This window comes from Scyliorhinus torazame, chromosome 30 (genome assembly GCF_047496885.1).
Source record: "Scyliorhinus torazame isolate Kashiwa2021f chromosome 30, sScyTor2.1, whole genome shotgun sequence".
Classification (NCBI taxonomy): domain Eukaryota; kingdom Metazoa; phylum Chordata; class Chondrichthyes; order Carcharhiniformes; family Scyliorhinidae; genus Scyliorhinus; species Scyliorhinus torazame.
In genome coordinates, this window is record NC_092736.1 from 34,620,005 (window position 1) to 34,639,969 (window position 19,965).

Genomic DNA, 19,965 nt, shown 5'->3' on the forward strand with positions numbered 1-19,965 from the left:
GGTTCATAAGGAGGAGGTTAGCAATTCTGGAAAGTGTGAAAATAGATAAGTCACCTGGGCCGGATGGGATTTATCCTAGGATTCTCTGGGAAGCTAGGGAGGAGATTGCTGAGCCTTTGGCCTTGATCTTTAAGTCATCTTTGTCTACAGGAATAGTGCCAGAAGAGTGGAGGATAGCAAATGTTGTCCCCTTGTTCAAGAAGGGGAGTAGAGATAACCCTGGTAACTATAGACCAGTGAGCCTTACTTCTGTTGTGGGAAAAATCTTGGAAAGGTTTATAAGAGATAGGATGTATAATCATCTGGAAAGGAATAATTTGATTAGAGATAGTCAACACGGTTTAGTGAAGGGTAGGTCGTGCCTCACAAACCTTATTGAGTTCTTTGAGAAGGTGACCAAACAGGTGGATGAGGGTAAAACAGTTGATGTGGTGTATATGGATTTCAGTAAAGCGTTTGATAAGGTTCCCCATGGTAGGCTACTGCAGAAAATACGGAGGCATGGGATTCAGGGTGATTTAGCAGTTTGGATCAGAAATTGGCTAGCTGGAAGAAGACAAAGGGTGGTGGTTGATGGGAAATGTTCAGACTGGAGCCCAGTTACTAGTGGTGTACCACAAAGATCTGTTATGGGGCCACTGCTGTTTGTCATTTTTATAAATGACCTGGAGGAGGGCGTAGAAGGATGGGTGAGTAAATTTGCAGATGACACTAAAGTCGGTGGAGTTGTGGACAGTGCGGAAGGATGTTACAAGTTACAGAGGGACATAGATAAGCTGCAGCGCTGGGCTGAGAGGTGGCAAATGGAGTTTAATGCAGAAAAGTTGAGGTGATTCATTTTGGAAGGAATAACAGGAAGACAGAGTACTGGGCTAATGGTAAGATTCTTGGCAGTGTAGATGAGCAGAGAGATCTCGGTGTCCATGTACATAGATCCCTGAAAGTTGCCACCCAGGTTGAGAGGGTTGCTAAGAAGGTGTACGGTGTGTTAACTTTTATTGGTAGAGGGATTGAGTTTAGGAGCCATGAGGTCATGTTGCAGCTTTACAACACTCTGGTGCGGCCGCATTTGGAGTATTGAGTGCAATTCTGGTTGCCGCATTATAGGAAGGATGTGGAAGCATTGGAAAGGATGCAGAGGAGATTTACCAGAATGTTGCCTGGTATGGAGGGAAGATCTTATGAGGAAAGGCTGAGGGACTTGAGGCTGTTTTCGTTCGAGAGAAGAAGGTTAAGAGGTGACTTAATTGAGGCATACAAGATGATCAGAGCATTGGATAGGGTGGACAGTGAGAGCCTTTTTCCTCGGATGGTGATGTCTAGCACGAGGGGACATAGCTTTAAATTGAGGGGAGGTAGATATAGGACAGATGTCAGAGGTAGGTTCTTTACTCAGAGAGTAGTAAGGGCGTGGAATGCCCTGCCTGCAACAGTAGTGGACTCGCCAACACTAAGGACATTCAAATGGTCATTGGATAGACATATGGACAATAAGGGAATAGTGTAGATGGGCTTTAGAGTGGTTTCACACATCGGCGCAACATCGAGGGCCGAAGGGCCTGTACTGCGCTGTAATGTTCTATAACTTTAGATTTGAAGGTTTCTGTGACAGCAGTGTGCTTGTGCAGTCGGACAGTGTGTGATGTGCCACTCTGCTGACAATCTTGCTTTCCCCTGCCGGGTGGTGACAATCAGAGGACAGTGACTCTATCATGAAGCTGCTTTCACCCATGACAGGATCAGCAGCAGCGAGGTCATGGAAGCAGGTCACGAGTTCATGTGGTGGAAAGTAACTTGGGAGAAGCAATTGAAGTGAAATTAGGGCCCTCGTCACGCTGCGCAATAGAGATCTGATGTTGCTTGCTGTTCCGAGGAATGGCTCAGCACACGTGAATGGAAGTGAGCAGTAAAAAAAAAAGGATGTAATCAAAATTGTGAGCTTTGAAACTAGATTTGTTCTCAATTCAGATCATAAAGAAAGCCACCTGACCTAAGGAGAACACACTGCCAAAGTTAGCGGTGAAGCCAGTGTTATATTCTGGCATCAGCCGAGATTCACATCAGTCTGAAGTTGGAAGCTGCTCCAGACCACATTTACCCGTTTTTTATACCACATTTTGTTTTACTTTCCTTTATAAAGTACAGGTCATTACGTTCGAATAATGCAGGTTATGGGAATTATTAGGCCGCTGAAGGAGGCCATTCAGCCCATTGTGTCTGCACCGGCTCTCCAAACAAACATTATAACTTTGTGCCATTCTCCTGTCTCTTCCCCGTACCCATTGTTCAATAAATGTTTGAAATGATAAACGGGTTGGGGCAGGATAGACTATTCTATTGAAAGATCAGTGACCTGAAATCATAGAATTTACAGTGCAGAAGGCGGCCATTCGGCCCATCGAGTCTGCACCGGCCCTTGGAAAGAGCACCCTACCCAAGCCCACACCTCCACCCTATCCCCATAACCCAGTAACCCCACCCAACCTTTTTGGACACCAAGGGCAATTTAGCAAGGCCAATGCAACTAACCTGCAAATCTTAATATTGTCTCTCTCCCCAGAGAGGATGACTGAGCTATTGAATATTGCGTGCACTGTATGTTGCTTTTATTTTAGGTAGAAGCAGACTGTTTCCAGCGGTTGAGGGTCTAGAATGAGTGATAAAAGATTAAACAGGACAGATCTTCAACAAAGAGAAAGGGAAACTTCTCTGTACAAAGCTGAGGCCGTGGAATTGACTCAGAAGATTAGAGGGCAGGACAGAAACAATGGCAAAATTCAGGATTGGATTGAACAGAGGAGATTAGGACAGGTAAATGCAATTGGGCCTTTTTACTCATGTGGAGTCGGAACACCAACGCAGACTGGTGCAAACTCTAGGTATTTTGATGCCTGATCATGGGGTCAGCTTTAAATATAGAATAAAGGCCACCACATATTTAAATGCAATATGCTCCCAGAGTTCTGACTCAGGTCATTTGTGCTGCTAAAGGTTCAGCTGCACTCAAGAACGTCTTGAACCAATCATTGAAAGCACAAGCAAAGCGCAGGACCTGATGGTGTTGGAACAGATTATGAGGCAGTTTCCCAAACATGGAAAAATAGCGCCACGGTGCGACTCACTTTTTGTGTGGCAGGGAGAAGTCAACAACAACTTTGTTTGTAAGTCAAGATCATTCAGGGTGATACAGCACCACTAAAAACATCTTTATAAAAGGACGCTAGTCTAGGTTACTTCTTACAGAATGGGACGGTTGGGACTGGGCTCTTTCTCAGTGCTGTGTCACATACAGTGTGACACGAATAAAGAAATACATTGAACTAAAGCTCATTTAATGATAAAACCAACCCGCAATGTGTTAATTTCTGTCCCGGGGTATTATGTAGCAATGCTTCTTTCTCTGTGTAGAAATCTTTAACTTCTCGCTGAATGTTGTGTAGTTTACGACATCTCCACGAGGTGGAGGTGGAGGATAGTGTCATTGATAAACATCTATCTGACCAAATTACCAGCGAGGGAGCAAAACATTAGGAAAAGCAAATGATCACATTTGTGTGTAACATGGGACCTGTGGTCATGGAAGGCATCATATAAAATTCTTTCTGGAGCATTCCACAAATCATTTTATATCTGATGTGCATGTCTGATAGAATACAAACATTTATTTTTATCACGGGAGATACTAACAGGTTTGTTGGTATGGTCACAGGACTTGGATGGATCATTATCCTTAGGATTTACCATTTATACTTATCAAATGTAAAGAAAATAATTGCACTAAGCTCTCAATTGTCATGTTCTAAAATGCAAGACTTCCCTACCCGTAAAAAGCCTTTCCCTCCTTTAGCCAAACTGTCGCCAAAGTCCTTGGGTTGACGATTCATCTCCTCCCTGCGTTTCTGCTGGTATTCTTTATCCATGGTGATCGCAGCCAGGCCTTTCCCAACCGTGCCAGTGATCCTGGACACGACACCAGCGGCACCCCCTGTGTACAGCACATATTATTAGGCATAAGAAAATGAAGACACACTGCTGGGACTGAAGCCGGATCATATCCAACGAATGATTGCACAAATAATGCAGCTGAGAAACAGGACTTTTAAAATCATCAGTCCCAACATGGGCTGACACTAAAGCTTTGTCAACAAGAGGGTCATCACCTACCAACAGTATGTCCAAGCAGACTCTTCACTCCTATCACAAAGCCCTCCGCAAACTCCTCTGGCCCCTGAACTGCACCCTAAACATTCACAATCACCAGTGTTAGAGAATTAAAACTTGGCTCAGCTTCCAAAATCATAGGTGACACATTTTCAATTCTTTCCTGATGGACTCACCTGGAAAGGTTCATAGAAGAATGCTTCCACCCCTTCTGACAGTCCTCTGATAAGTCCAACTGGGTTTCCAAGAACATCCAATCCCAAAACGAGCACATACATTTGTTTTAGAAACTTCAAGAGAAAGAGTGTTAAAGGCTCGGTTAATGATTTTTTCAGGCTTTTCACTTCAGTATTTTGCACTTACGAAGGCATTGAATGATTGCTATTCAATATACAATCAATAATCTCTTTTTATGCAAACCCCCTTACTTGGAAGAGCATCAGTGATGTGTCACAAAAGGAGGCCCAAACCAAGCAAGAAAGAGTGAATTTTGGAAGACCATAGAAGCAGTTGAAAAGATGGACTTTAAAGCAGATAGTGGGTAGGGGCGAAAGTTATTACAAAGCAGGTCAGCCTTGGCTAAATGCACTCTCGCTCCTGATTCAGAAGGTGATCTGCTCAAGCCCAACCAAGACTTGAACACACCATCTAAACTAACCCTCCAGTGTTGTGCTGAAGGAGTGCGGTAATGTCAAATGAGCTTCCATTCAGAAGGGACTTCAAACCTGCCCTTTAAGGTGGATTGGAGAGATCCAACAGTGATAATTGCAGACAGGCAAGAGAGTTCTCCTGGTGTTCTGGTCAACATTTATCTCCCACCGAAAATCATTTTAACTGATCCAAAATTGTGTTGTTCTCCTCAAAGGAGAGGAGGTTCAGGGGAGAATTGGAGAAACTGTTGTGCAGCAGAAGAGTCAGGAACCAGAGGACAGATTTTAAAGGACCAGAGGGGGGAGAAAGACAAGCCATGATGACCTGGGTTGCATTGCCTGAAAGAGCGGTGGAAGCAGATTCAACAGCAACTCTCAAAGAGGAACTGGATAAATGCCTGAAGGGGATTGCAGGGCTGTGCAGAAACAGCAGGAAATTGGACCGAATTGTGCCAAAGAGTTATTACAGAAACAATGAGCGAAATGACCTTCAACTATGTTGTACCGTTCAATAGGCATTTATATCAATGCTGACTGTGGAATCGAGCTGGACACAAATTGGTTGAAGCATTTTTATAGTTTGTATCAGTGTCTATTCTTTAAAGAGAAGCCGAGGCCACAAAAAGAATGATATATACACAAGCTTTCCTCTTTGTTCTTTCCTCTTCGTTAGAGAGGGAATTCCATCAGTAGCAACAAGGACATCAAATAGAGAGACACCAGAACTACGCAACAAGCATGAGAATTCATTACTTGGCTTTACGAACGTTGCGGCCGAAAGATTGGCCCTGGAAGCCAGGACAGAGAGAATGAGGAATCAACAGCATCAGCAAGACCGAGGAAATTGGCTAGGCTATACGATCAGATAAGGTATTATTGCGCAAATGGTTTGGATGGAGCAGATGTCAGGTGTGTACAGGAAGGAAATGACTTAATATGTAGATAGGCCGACTAGGGGGGAGGCCATATTAGACATGGTGCTCGGCAACGAACCACGCCAGGTGTCAGATGTCTTGGTGGGAGAGCATTTCGGTGACAGTGACCACAACTCCTTGACCTTTACCATAGTCATGGGGAGGGATAGGAACACAGTATGGGAAGGTATTTAATTGGGGGAGGGGAAATTATACTACTATTAGACAGGAGCTGAGGAGCATAAAGTAGGAACAATTGTTCTTGGGGAAATGCACAACAGTAGTGTGGGGATTGTTTAAGGAGCACTTGCTGCGAGTGCTGGATAGTTTTGTCCCACTGAGACGAGGAAGGAATGGCAAGGTGAAGGAGCCTTGGATGGCAAGAGAAGTGGAGCTTCTAGTCAAGAGGAAAAAGGAAGCTTACGTAAGGTTGAGGAAACAAGGATCTGACTTGGCTCTAGAGGGTTACAAGGTAACCAGGAAGAAACTCAAAAATGGACTGAGGAGAGCTAGAAGGGGGCATGAAAAAGCCCTGGCAGGAAGGATTAGGGAAAACCCCAAGGCGTTTGACACTTATGTGAGAAATAAGAGGATGATTAGAGTGAGAGTAGGGCCGATCAGGGATAGTGGAGGGAACTTGTGCCTAGAGTCTGAGGAGATGGGGGAGGCCCCAAAAGGAATACTTTGCTTCAGTGTTCACTCGAGAGAGGGACCTTGTTGCCCATGAGAACAGTGTGAACCAGGTTAATAGACTCGAACAGGTTGATATTAAGGAGGAGGATGTGCTGGAAATTTTGAAAAGCATCAGGATAGATAAGTCCCCTGGGCCTGACGGGATATTCCCATGGTTACTAAGCGAGGGAGGAGATTGCTGCGCCGTTGGCGATGATCTTTGCTTTCTCACTCTCCACTGGAGTAGTACCGGATGATTGAACGAAGGCAAATGTTGTTCCCCTATTCAGGAAAGGGAATAGGGAAATCCCTGGGAATTACAGACCCATCAGTCTTACGTCTGTGGTGAGCAAAATATTGGAAAGGATTCTGAGAGATAGGATTTATGATTATTTAGAAAAACCTAGTTTGATTAAAGATAGTCAGCATGGCTTTGTGAAGGGCAGGTCACGCCTCACAAGCCTCATTGAATTCTTTAAGGATGTGACGAGACACATTGATGAAGGTCGGGCAGTGGATGTGGTGTATATGGATTTCAGTAAGGCATTTGATAAGGTTCCCCATGGTAGGCTCATTTACAAAGTTAGGGGGCATGGGAAACAGAGAAATTTGGCTGCCTGGATACAGAATTGCCTGGTCGAAAGAAGACAGTGAGTGGTAGTGGATGGAAAGTATTCCGCCTGGAGGTCGGTGACCAGTGGTGTCCCGCAAGGATCTGTCTGGGACCTCTGCTCTGTGGTTTTTATAAATGACTTGGATGAGGAAGTGGAAGGGTGGGTTAGTAATTTTGCCGATGACACGAATGTTGGGGGAGTTGTAGATAGTGTTGAGGGTTGTTGCAGGTTTCAGGACATTGATAGAATGCAGAGCTGGGCTGAGAAGTGGCAGATGGAGTTCAACCTAGATAAATGTGAAGTGATTCATTTTGGAAGTTCGAATTTGAATGCTGAATACAGGGTTAAAGGCAGGATTCTTGGAAGTGTGGAGGAACAGAAGGATCCTGGGTCAAAGAACAAAGAAATGTACAGCACAGGAACAGGCCCTTCGGCCCTCCAAGCCCGTGCCGACCATGCTGCCCGACTAAACTACAATCTTCTACACTTCCTGGGTCCGTATCCCTCTATTCCCATCCTACTCATGTATTTGTCAAGATGCCCCTTAAATGTCACAATCATCCCTGCTTCCACCGCCTCCTCCGGTAGCAAGTTCCAGGCACCCACTACCCTCTGCGTAAAAAAACTTGCCTCGTACATCTACTCTAAACCTTGCCCCTCTCACCTTAAACCTATGCCCCCTAGTAATTGACCCCTCTACCCTGGGGAAAAGCCTCTGACTATCCACTCTGTCTATGCCCCTCATAATTTTGTATACCTCTATCAGGTCTCCCCTCAACCTCCTTCGTTCCAGTGAGAACAAACCGAGTTTATTCAACCGCTCCTCATAGCTACTGCCCTCCATACCAGGCAACATTCTGGTAAATCGCTTCTGCACCCTCTCTAAAGCCTCCACATCCTTCTGGTAGTGTGGCGACCAGAATTGAACACTATACTCCAAGTGTGGCCTAACTAAGATTCTATACAGCTGCAACATGACTTGCCAATTCTTATACTCAATGCCCCGGCCAATGAAGGCAAGCAAGCCGTATGCCTTCTTAACTACCTTCTCCACCTGTGTTGCCCCTTTCAATGACTTGTGGACCTGTACTCCTAGATCTCTTTGACTTTCAATACTCTTGAGGGTTCTACCATTCACTATATTCCCTACCTGCATTAGACCTTCCAAAATGCATTACCTCACATTTGTCCGGATTAAACTCCATCTGCCATCTCTCCGCCCAAGTCTCCAAACAATCTAAATCCTGCTGTATCCTCCGACAGTCCTCATCGCTATCCGCAATTCCACCAACCTTTGTGTCGTCTGCAAACTTACTAATCAGACCAGTTACATTTTCCTCCAAATCATTTATATATACTACAAACAGCAAAGGTCCCAGCACTGATCCCTGTGGAACACCACTGGTCACAGCCCTCCAATTAGAAAAGCATCCCTCCATTGCTACCCTCTGCCTTCTATGACCTAGCCAGTTCTGTATCCACCTTGCCAGCCCACCCCTGATCCCGTGTGACTTCACCTTTTGTACTAGTCTACCATGAGGGACCTTGTCAAAGACCTTACTGAAGTCCATATAGACAACATCCACTGCCCTACCTGCATCAATCATCTTAACTCCTCGAACCTCGAAACTCCTCGAAAAACTCTACCAAGTTAGTGAGACACGACCTTCCCTTCACAAAACCGTGCTGCCTCTCACTAATACGTCCATTTTCTTCCAAATGGGAGTAGATCCTGTCTCGAAGAATTCTCTCCAGTAATTTCCCTACCACTGAAGTAAGGCTCACAGGCCTGTAGTTCCCGGGATTATCCTTGCTACCCTTCTTAAACAGAGGAACGACATTGGCTATTCTCCAGTCCTCCAGGACATCCCCTGAAGACAGCGAGGATCCAAAGATTTCTGTCAAGGCCTCAGCAATTTCCTCTCCAGCCTCCTTCAGTATTCTGGGGTAGATCCCATCAGGCCCTGGGGACTTATCTACCTTAATATTTTTTAAGACACCCAACACCTCGTCTTTTTGGATCTCAATGTGACCCAGGCTATCTACACACCCTTCTCCAGACTCAACATCTACCAATTTCTTCTCTTTGGTGAATACTGATGCAAAGTATTCATTTAGTACCTCGCCCATTTCCTCTGGCTCCACACATAGATTCCTTTGCCTATCCTTCAGTGGGCCAACCCTTTCCCTGGCTACCCTCTTGCTTTTTATGTACGTGTAAAAAGCCTTGGGATTTTCCTTAACCCTATTTGCCAATGACTTTTCGTGACCCCTTCTAGCCCTCCTGACTCCTTGCTTCAGTTCCTTCCTACTTTCCTTATATTCCACGCAGGCGTAGTCTGTTCCCAGCCTTTTAGCCCTGACAAATGCCTCATTTTTCTTTTTGACGAGGCCTACAATATCTCTCGTCATCCAAGGTTCCCGAAAATTGCCGTATTTATCCTTCTTCCTCACAGGAACATGCCGGTCCTGAATTCCTTTCAACTGCCACTTGAAAGCCTCTCACATGTCAGATGTTGATTTGCCCTCAAACATCCGCCCCCAATCTATGTTCTTCAGTTCCCGCCTAATATTGTTATAATTAGCCTTCCCCCAATTTAGCACATTCATCCTAGGACCACTCTTATCCTTGTCCACCAGTACTTTAAAACTTACTGAATTGTGGTCACTGTTACCGAAATGCTCCCCTACTGAAACATCTACCACCTGGCCGGGCTCATTCCCCAATTCCAGGTCCAGTACCGCCCCTTCCCTAGTTGGACTGTCTACATATTGTTTTAAGAAGCCCTCCTGGATGCTCCTTACAAACTCCGCCCCGTCTAAGCCCCTGGCACTAAGTGAGTCCCAGTCAATATTGGGGAAGTTGAAGTCTCCCATCACCACAATCCTGTTGTTTTTACTCTTTTCCAAAATCTGTCTACCTATCTGCTCCTCTATATCCCGCTGGCTGTTGGGAGGCCTGTCGTAAACCCCCAACATTGTGACTGCACCCTTCTTATTCCTGATCTCTACCCATATAGCCTCACTGCCCTCTGAGGTGTCCTCCCGCAGTACAGCTGTGATATTCTCCCGAACCAGTAGCGCAACTCCGCCTCCCCTTTTACATCCCCCTCTATCCCACCTGAAACATCTAAATCCTGGAACGTTTAGCTGCCAATCCTGCCCTTCCCTCAACCAGGTCTCTGTAATGGCAACAACATCATAGTTCCAAGTACTAATCCAAGCTCCAAGTTCATCTGCCTTACCCGTAATACTTCTTGCATTAAAACATATGCACTTCAGGCCACCAGACCTGCTGTGTTCAGCAACTTCTCCCTGTCTGCTCTGCCTCAGAGCCACACTGTCCCTATTCCCTAGTTCTCCCTCAATGCTCTCACCTTCTGACCGATTGCTCCCGTGCCCACCCCCCTGCCATACTAGTTTAAACCCTCCCGTGTGACACTAGCAAACCTCGCGGCCAGGATATTTATGCCTCTTCGGTTTAGATGCAACCCGTCCTTCTTATACAGGTCACACCTACCCCGGAAGAGCTCCCAGTGGTCCAGATAACGGAAACCCTCCCTCCTACACCAGCTATTTAGCCACATGTTTAGCTGCTCTATCTTCCTATTTCTAGCCTCACTGGCACGTGGCACAGGGAGTAATCCCGAGATTACAACCCTCGAGGTCCTGTCTTTTAACTTTCTGCCTAGCTCCCTGAACTCCTGCTGCAGAACCTCATGCCCCTTCCTGCCTATGTCGTTAGTACCAATATGTACAACGACCTCTGCCTGTTTGCCCTCCCCTTCAGGATGCCCTCTGCCCGTTCGGAGACATCCTGGACCCTGGCACCAGGGAGGCAACATACCATCCTGGAGTCTCTTTCACGTCCACAGAAGCGCCTATCTGTGCCCCTGACTATAGAGTCCCCTATTACTATTGCTCTTCTGCGCTTTGACCCTCCCTTCTGAACATCAGAGCCAGCCGTGGTGCCACTGCTCTGGCTGCTGCTGTTTTCCCCTGATAGGCTATCCCCCCCGACAGTATCCAAAGGGGTATACCTGTTCGAGAGGGGGACAACCACAGGGGATTCCTGCACTGACTGCCTGCCCTTTCTGGTGGTCACCCATTTCTCTGCCTGCACCTTGGGTGTGACCACATTTACATAACTGCGATCTATGACGCTTTCCGCCACCTGCATGCTCCTAAGTGCATCCAATTGCTGCTCCAACCGAACCATGCGGTCTGTGAGGAGATCCAGTTGGGTGCACTTTCTGCAGATGAAGCCATCCGGGACGCTAGAAGCCTCCCGGACCTGCCACATCTCACAGTCAGAGCACTGCACCCCTCTAACTGACATTGCGTCAATTAATTAAAATTAAAAAAAATTTCATGTACATAGATCGCTCAGAGTTGCCACCCAGGTTGATAGGGTTGTTAAGAAGGCGTATGGTGTGTTGGCTTTCATTAACAAGGGGATTGAGTTTAAGAGCCGCGAGGTTTGCTGCAGCTTTATAAAACCCTGGTTAGACCACACTTGGAATATTGTGTCCAGTTCTGGTCGCCTCATTATAGGAAGGATGTGGATTCTTTGGAGAGGGTACAGAGGAGATTTACCAGGATGCTGCCTGGACTGGAGGGCAGGTCTTATGAAGAAAGGTTGAGGGAGCTAGGGCTTTTCTCACTGGAGCGAAGAAGGCAGAGAGGTGAGTTGATAGAGGTGTACAAGGTGACGAGAGGCATGGATAGAGTGGATAGCCAGAGACTTTTCCCCAGGGTGGAAATGGCTGTCACAAGGGGACATAATAAGGTGATTGGAGGAAGGTATAGGGGAGATGTCAGAGGCAGGTTCTTTACACAGAGAGTGGTGGGTGTGTGGAACGCACTGCCAGCGGAGGTGGTGGAGTCAAGAGTCATTCGGGACATTTAAGCGACTCTTGGACAGGCACATGGACAGCAGTAAATTGAAGGGGTGTAGGTTAGGTTGATCTTATATTAGGATAGATGGTCGGCACAACATTGTGGGCCGAAGGGCCTGTACTGTGCTGGACTGTTGTGTGTTCGATGTTGTAAAACGGAGTAATTGAAGCTGGAAAAAATGGTGCAGGTGAGAATTTGAGCACAGCTCTGGATTAGCTGATATGAGGAGGATGCTGAGGAAACCATGGGCCTTGAGGTGGTGAAAGGATAGTCTCAACTTTTAATACACACTTCCCTACATTTCACCAAATCAATCGTTTTATTATTCAGAATGCGAAAGCCATTAACCCACAATACAAACGTTTTTTGGGGTCAGGATAGGCACAGAAGATACTACAAACACAATCACTTTTGTACTTGTCCAGTATTATATTATCTCACCGGTGAGGATAAGCGGTTACAAAAACTGTTAATCTACACACAGGCCCTTGCCATTTGATTTAACACAAAATCCTTGGACATACAGGACGTGAGACACCATTGGGAAGCAGCTGACCATTGCCAGCCATCTGTCTACAGCCCTGAACACAGGAACGCACCGCAGTATTACACAGGAATAGGTACAAGACAGGGTGCCATGGCCTGACACGTAGGTTCGGAGAGAAATTTGTTGCTGCACCTCAATCGAGACCCAGATCTCAGACAAAAGCAAAGAAACAAGAATGCCAACACCTGCGTATATTTGCACCTTGGCACGAGTCACCACCTTGAGGTTATACAAATAAAGCAACCGCAGTAAACTGAAAAAATACTTACTTGTTCGCTATAATGTGAAACTACAGCCCACATTAACTGGTTCCTCTTGTAGAACTGCAATTTCATTTCAAAGAATGCAAGCCTGTAATACAAGAAACTCTTTAAGTTTCACTTCAAAATTGACAGAAATAAATAAGTTTGAAGACATCTAACCATATACGAAAACGCTATTCAACTCATCCAGTCTGCTCCCTCCAGTGACCGTAAGAATTGGGATAGGAATGGGTAGCCTGCTCCATGGTGGATCGTATCCTGGTGATAGAATCCCTACAGCGCAGAATGAGGCCGTTTGGCCCATCAAGTCTGTGCCGACCCTCTGAAAGAGCAGCCCACCTAGACCCAATCCCCCCACCCTATCCCTGTAGCCCCACCGAACCTTTGGACGTTTAGGGGCAATTTAGCGTGGCCAATTCGCCTAACCTGCACATCTTTGGACTGTGGGAGGAAACCCACGCAGACACGGGGAGAACATGCAAACTCCACACAGACGGGCACCAGATGTTGAAATCGAAAGTGGTTCCCTGCTGCTGTGAGGCAGCAGTGCTAACCAATGTGCCGCCATGCCATCATAATTTCACCTTCCTGCCAGTTCCCAATGAATGTTGACACAAACCATGCATAAAACGTCCAACGTTGTGGAATGTCTCGCTCATTTAACCTGAAGCTACACCACCCCCAAAAAGTGAACAAAATCAAATTCCAGAATCCTAGTCCTTGAAGTACAAGGGGCGTAGACCTAAGTATATTTGATGCTCAATCTTTTAATCCATTAATCACTCGATCTGTGAGAAGATATTGAGTGAAACCCAGTAACATTTGAAATATAAAACCATAAGTTATTTATTTTTTTCCTCGTTGTTTATTTATTTATTTAATTTGGTGGGGGGGGGGGGGGGGAGAAATTGTAATTGTTGAAGTTAACTGAAGGTTTAAGACATGGCAGGAGATCTCAGACCTGTGTCATGCTCCACGTGTGCGATGTGGGAGCTCAGGGGCACGTCCACTGTCCCTGGCTCCTTCACATGCAAGAAGTGTGTCCAGTTGCAGCTCCTGTTAGACCGCTTGACGGCTCTGGAGCTGCGGGTGGACTCACTTTGGAGCATCCGCGATGCTGAGGACATCGTGGATAGCACGTTTAGCGAGTTGGTCACACCGCAGGTGAAAGGTAATGAGGGAGATAGTAAATGGGTGACCAAAAGACAGAGCAAGAGTAGGAAGGCAGTGCAGGTGTCCTCTGCGGTCATCGCCCTGCAAAACAGATATACCGCTTTGGATACTGTTGAGGGTTCATGGCACCATGGCTGGCTCTGCTGCGCAGCTGGGCAGGAAGAAGAATGGCAGGGCTATAGTGATAGGGGACTCAATTGTAAGGGGAATAGACAGGCGGTTCTGCGGACACAATCGAGACTCCAGGATGGTATGTTGCCTCCCTGGTGCAAGGGTCAAGGATGTCTCGGAGTGGCTGCAGGACATTCTGGGGGGGGTGAACAGCCAGCTGTCGTGGTGCACATGGGCACCAACGATATAGGTAAAAAAACGGGACAAGGTCCTACAAGCTTAATTTAGGGAGTTAGAAGTTAAACTAAAAAGTAGGACCTCAAAGGTAGTAATCTCGGGATTGCTACCAGTGCCACGAGCTAGTCAGAGTAGGAATGTCAGGATAGATAGGATGAATGCGTGGCTCGAGAGATGGTGCAAGAGGGAGGGATTCAAATTCCTGGGACATTGGAACCGGTTCTGGGGGAGGTGGGACCAGTACAAACCAGACGGTCTGCACCTGGACAGGACTGGAACCGATGTCCTATGTGGGGTGTTTGCTAGAGCTGTTGGGGAGAGTTTAAACTAATGTGGCAGGGGGATGGGAACCGATGCAGGAAGTTGGAAGGTAGTAAAACAGGGACAGAAACAAAAGGCAGTAAGGGGGAAAAGTGTAAGGCAGAGAAGCCATAGTCAAAAATCAAAAAGGGCGACAGTACAAGGTACAGTGACTGAGGGGAGCTCAGTGAATAGGACCAGGAATACTAAAAGGAATAAAACGGGAAGTGAAAATATTAATGGTAAGCGACGCGGCAGGTTGTCACATGAAGAAATGGGTTCAACGACAAGGAAAATTAGGAGAAAGGTTAAGAGGAAATATAACTTTGGAGAGGTTACTGATCGAGGTGTTAAGATTCAGAACAGAGGTAAAAAAGCCAACATAAGTGTACTTTACCTGAATGCTCGTAGTATTCGGAATAAGGTAAATGAGTTGATGGCGCAAATCATCGTGAATGACTATGATTTAGTGGCCATTACTGAAACATGGTTAAAGGATGGTTAAGAGTTAAATATCCAAGGGTATCAAACTATTCGGAAGGACAGAGTGGATGGTCAGGGAGGTGGTGTAGCTGTTATTTAAGGATGACATCCGGGCCACAGTAAGGGATGACATCGGTGCTATGGAGGATAAGGTTGAATCCATTTGGGTGGAAATCAGGAACAGTAAGGCGAAAAAGTCACTGATAGGAGTAGTCTATAGGCCACCAAATAGTAACATTATGGTGGGACAGGCAATAAACAGAGAAATAACTGATGCATGTAGAAATGGTACAGCAGTTATCATGGGGATTTTAATCTACATGTCGATTGGTTTAACCAGGTTGGTCAAGGTAGCCTTGAGGAGGGGTTTATTGAATGTATCAGCGATAGTTTCCTAGAACAGTATGTAATGGAACCTACGAGGGAACAAGCGGTCCTAGATCTGGTCCTGTGTAATGAGACAGGATTGATTCAGGATCTCATAGTTAGGGATCCTCTCGGAAGGAGCGATCACAATATGGTGGAATTTAAAATACAGATGGAGGGTGAGAAGGTAAAATCAAGCACGAGTGTTTTGTGCTTAAACAAAGGCGATTACAATGGGATGAGAGAAGAACTAGCGAAGGTAGACTGGGAGCAAAGACTTTATGGTGAAACAGTTGAGGAACAGTGGAGAACCTTCCAAGTGATTTCTCACAGTGCTCAGCAAAGGTTTATACCAACAAAAAGGAAGGACGGTAAAAAGAGGGAAAATCGACCGTGGATATCTAAGGAAATAAGGGAGAGTATCAAATTGAAGGAAAAAACATACAAAGTAGCAAAGATCAGTGGGAGACCAGAGGACTGGGAAATATTTAGGGGGCAACAGAAAGCTACTAAAAAAGCTACAAAGAAGAGTAAGATAGATTATGAGAGTAAACTTGCTCAGAATATAAAAACAGATAGTAAAAGTTTCTACAAATATATAAAACAAAAAAGAGTGGCTAAGGTAAATATTGGTCCTTTAGAGGATGAGAAGGGAGATTTAATAATGGGAGATGAGGAAATGGCTGAGGAACTGAACAGGCTTTTTGGGTCGGTCTTCACAGTGGAAGACACAAAGAACATGCCAGTGACAGAATAGAGTTCAGTCACAAGTGGAGTACCACAAGGATCTGTTCTGGGGCCGTTGCTGTTGACAAATGTGAGGTTATCCATTTTGGTAGGAATAACAGCAAAAGGGATTATTATTTAAATGATAAAATATTAAAACATGCTGTGTGCAGAGAGACCTGGGTGTGCTAGTGCATGAGTCACATAAAGTTGGTTTACAGGTGCAACAGGTGATTAAGAAGGCAAATGGCATTTTGTCCTTCATTGCTAGAGGGATGGAGTTTAAGACTAGGGAGGTTATGCTGCAATTGTATAAGGTGTTAGTGAGGCCACACCTGGAGTATTGTGTTCAGTTTTGGACTCCTTACTTGAGAAAGGACGTACTGGCACTGGAGGGTGTGCAGAGGAGATTCACTAGGTTAATCCCAGAGCTGAAGGGGTTGGATTATGAGGAGAGGTTGAGTAGACTGGGACTGTACTCGTTGGAATTTAGAAGGATGAGGGGGGATCGTATAGAAACATATAAGATTATGAAGGGAATAGATAGGATAGATGCAGGCAGGTTGTTTCCACTGGCAGGTGAAAGCAGAACTAGGGGGCATAGCCTCAAAATAAGGGGAAGTAGATTTAGGACTGAGTTTAGGAGGAACTTCTTCACCCAAAGGGTTGTGAATCTATGGAATTCCTTGCCCAGTAAAGCAGTTGAGGCTCCTTCATTAAATGTTTTTAAGATAAAGATAGATAGTTTTTTGAAGAATAAAGGGATTAAGGGTTATGGTGTTCGGGCCGGAAAGTGGAGCTGAGTCCACAAAAAGATCAGCCATGATCTCATTGAATGGCGGAGCAGGCTCGAGGGGCCAGATGGCCGACTCCTGCTCCTAGTTCTTATGTTCTTATAAATTACTCCAAGACCTCCGAAGACAAAAGGCAGCCAGCCCTTGACCTTTCGATAAAGATTTGGTGGAGATGTTGAAAATTATGATGGGTCTGGACAGAGTAGATCGGGAGAACCTGTTCCTATTGTAAAAAGGATGGAGAATTTCAAGTGATTTGCAAAAGAAGCAAATGTGATGCGAGATAAATGTTTTTCACCCAGCGAGTGGTTGGGGTGTGGAATGCACGGCCTGGAAATGTGGTGGAGGCAGATTCAACCGAGGCATTCAAGAGGGCGTTAGATGATTATTTGAATGGAAATGTGCAGGGGTCCGGGGAAAAGGCAGGGAATGGCACTGAGTCGTAATGCTCATTTGGCGAGCTGGTGCAGGCACGATGGGCCGAATGGCCTCCTTCTGTGCGACTTAAAACTGATGAAGCTTTGGAGGAATATCGGGAAAATAGGACAAATCTCAAACGTGCAATAAAGAGGGCTAAAAGGGGTCATGAAATATCTTTGGCTGACAGGGTTAAGGAAAATCCCAAAGCCTTTTATTCGTATATAAGGAGCAAGAGGGTAACTAGAGAAAGGATTGGCCCACTTAAAGACAAAAGAGGGGATTTATGCGTGGAGTCAGAGGAAATGGGTGAGATTCTTAATGAGTACTTTGCATCGGTATTCACCAAGGAGAGGGACATGACGGATGTTGAGGCTAGGGATGGATGTTTAAATACTCTAGGTCAAGTCGGCATAAGGAATGGGGAAGTTTTGGGTATTCTAAAAGGCATTAAGGTGGACAAGTCCCCAGGTCCAGATGGGACCTATCCCAGGTTACTGAGGGAAGCGAGGGACGAAATAGCTGGGGCCTTAACAGATATCTTTGCAGCATCCTTGAGCACGGGTGAGATCCCGGAGGACTGGAGAATTGCTAATGTTGTCCCTTTGTTTAAGAAGGGTAGCAGGGATAATTCAGGGAATTACAGACCTCGACGTCAGTGGTAGGCAAACTGTTGGGAGAAGATACTGAGGGATAGGATCTATTCATATTTGGAAGAAAATAGACTTATCAGTGATAGGCAGCATGGTTTTGTGCAGGGAAGGTCATCTCTGAAAAACCTACTAGAATTCTTTGAGGAAGTGACAAAGTTAATTGATGAGGGAAGGGCTGTAGATGTCATCGACATGGACTTCAGTAAGGCGTTTGATAAAGTTTCCCATGGCAAGTTGATGGAAAAAGTGAAGTCGCATGGGGTTCAGGGTGTTCCAACCAGATGGATAAAGAACTGGCTGGGCAACAGGAGACAGAGAGTAGTGGTGGAAGGGAGTGTCTCAAAATGGAGAAAGGTGACTAGTGGTGTTCCACAGGGATCCGTGCTCGGACCACTGTTGTTTGTGATATACATAAATGATGTGGACGAAGGTATAGGTGGTCTGATTAGCAAGTTTGCAGATGATACTAAGATTGGTGGAGTTGCAGATAGCGAGGAGGACTGTCAGAGAATACAGCAAAATATAGATAGATTGGAGAGTTGGGCAGAGAAATGGCAGATGGAGTTCAATCCAGGCAAATGCGAGGTGATGCATTTTGGAAGATCTAATTCAAGAGCGGACTATACGGTCAATGGAAGAGTCCTGGGGAATATTGATGTACAGAGAGATCTGGGAGTTCAGGTCCATTGTACCCTGAAGGTGGCAACGCAGGTCGATAAGAGTGGTCAAGAAGGCATACAGCATGCTTGCCTTCATCGGACGGGGTATTGAGTACAAGAGTTGGCAGGTCATGTTACAGTTGTATCGGACTTTGGTGAGGCCACATTTGGAATACTGCGTGCAGTTCTGGTCGCCGCATTACCAGAGGGATGTGGATGCTTTAGAGAGGGTGCAGAGGAGGTTCACCAGGATGTTGCCTGGCATGGAGGGTGAGCTGTGAAGAAAGGTTGAGTAGATTAGGATTGTTTTCGTTGGAAAGACGGAGGTTGAGGGGGATCCTGATTGAGGTCTACAAAATTATGAGAGGTATGGACAGGGTGGATAGCAATAAGCTTTTTCCAAGAGTGGGGGTGTCAATTACAAGGGGTCACGATTTCAAGGTGAGAGGGGGAAAGTTTAAGGGAGATGTGCGTGGAAAGTTTATTAAGCAGAGGGTGGTGGGTGCCTGGAATGCTTTGGCAGCGGAGGTGGTAGAGGCGGGCACAATAGCATCATTTAAGATGCTGTAGACAGATATATGAACGGGCGGGGAACAGAGGGAAGTAGATCCTTGGAAAATAGGCGGCAGGGTTAGATAAAGGATCTGGATCGGCGCAGGCTGGGAGGGCCGAAGGGCCTGTTCCTGTGCTGTAACTTTCTTTGTTCTTTGTTTTGTTCTTTGTAACATTTGTGAGATTCGGTGATTTCTTTTCTTCCTAACCAACCGTCTCCATAAGCCCCTCTCTCATGCATTACCTTTTCAATAACTGTGAGGAGCTAATGGACTTCTTTACTGCCAAGAACCTGTTCAACTGCCTATGCTGCTTCCCTATTTCCCCAACAACAGCACTCCCTGTCCTCACTCCTTTCTCTAGTTTATTCTTCACACCTTCTCGGAGCATATCGCATCCACAAGATCCAACGCCTCGTTGCATTGACTACATTGCTGACCACCTGGCTTCATTTCCAGCCCCACGCCCCCATACTATTTGATCTTATAAATGGTCTCCTTCTTCAGGTACCATTTCCCCTTTGTTTCAAACCCAGGATCACCATCTCATCGGAAAAGCCCATTTGCAATCCCCCTAAACCTGCACACTGCCATTTTAACTCTAATCCCTCTTTCCTCACATGTCCTCAAACATGTCCATGCTTCCCAAATACATGCCCACATTTTCCAATCTCCCTAAAAATCAGGTTTCCGTCCTTTACACAGCATCAAAACAGCTTGAAACAAAACCCTGAATGTGACCATGGTGCTGTTGTCTTTCTCTCTGCAGTTCTTA

The 19,965-nt window shown here is 45.8% G+C and overlaps 1 protein-coding gene across 1 annotated transcript in view; it reads right to left on the bottom strand.

Moving 5' to 3' along the window:
- Window positions 1–19,965, bottom strand: part of vps13c (vacuolar protein sorting 13 homolog C) — a 473,104-nt gene that overhangs the window by 36,842 nt on the left and 416,297 nt on the right. Inside the window, 4 exon segments of the mRNA XM_072493103.1 lie at window positions 3,822–3,985; window positions 4,165–4,240; window positions 4,338–4,451; window positions 12,727–12,808. Coding sequence (XP_072349204.1) covers window positions 3,822–3,985; window positions 4,165–4,240; window positions 4,338–4,451; window positions 12,727–12,808 — 436 coding nt within the window.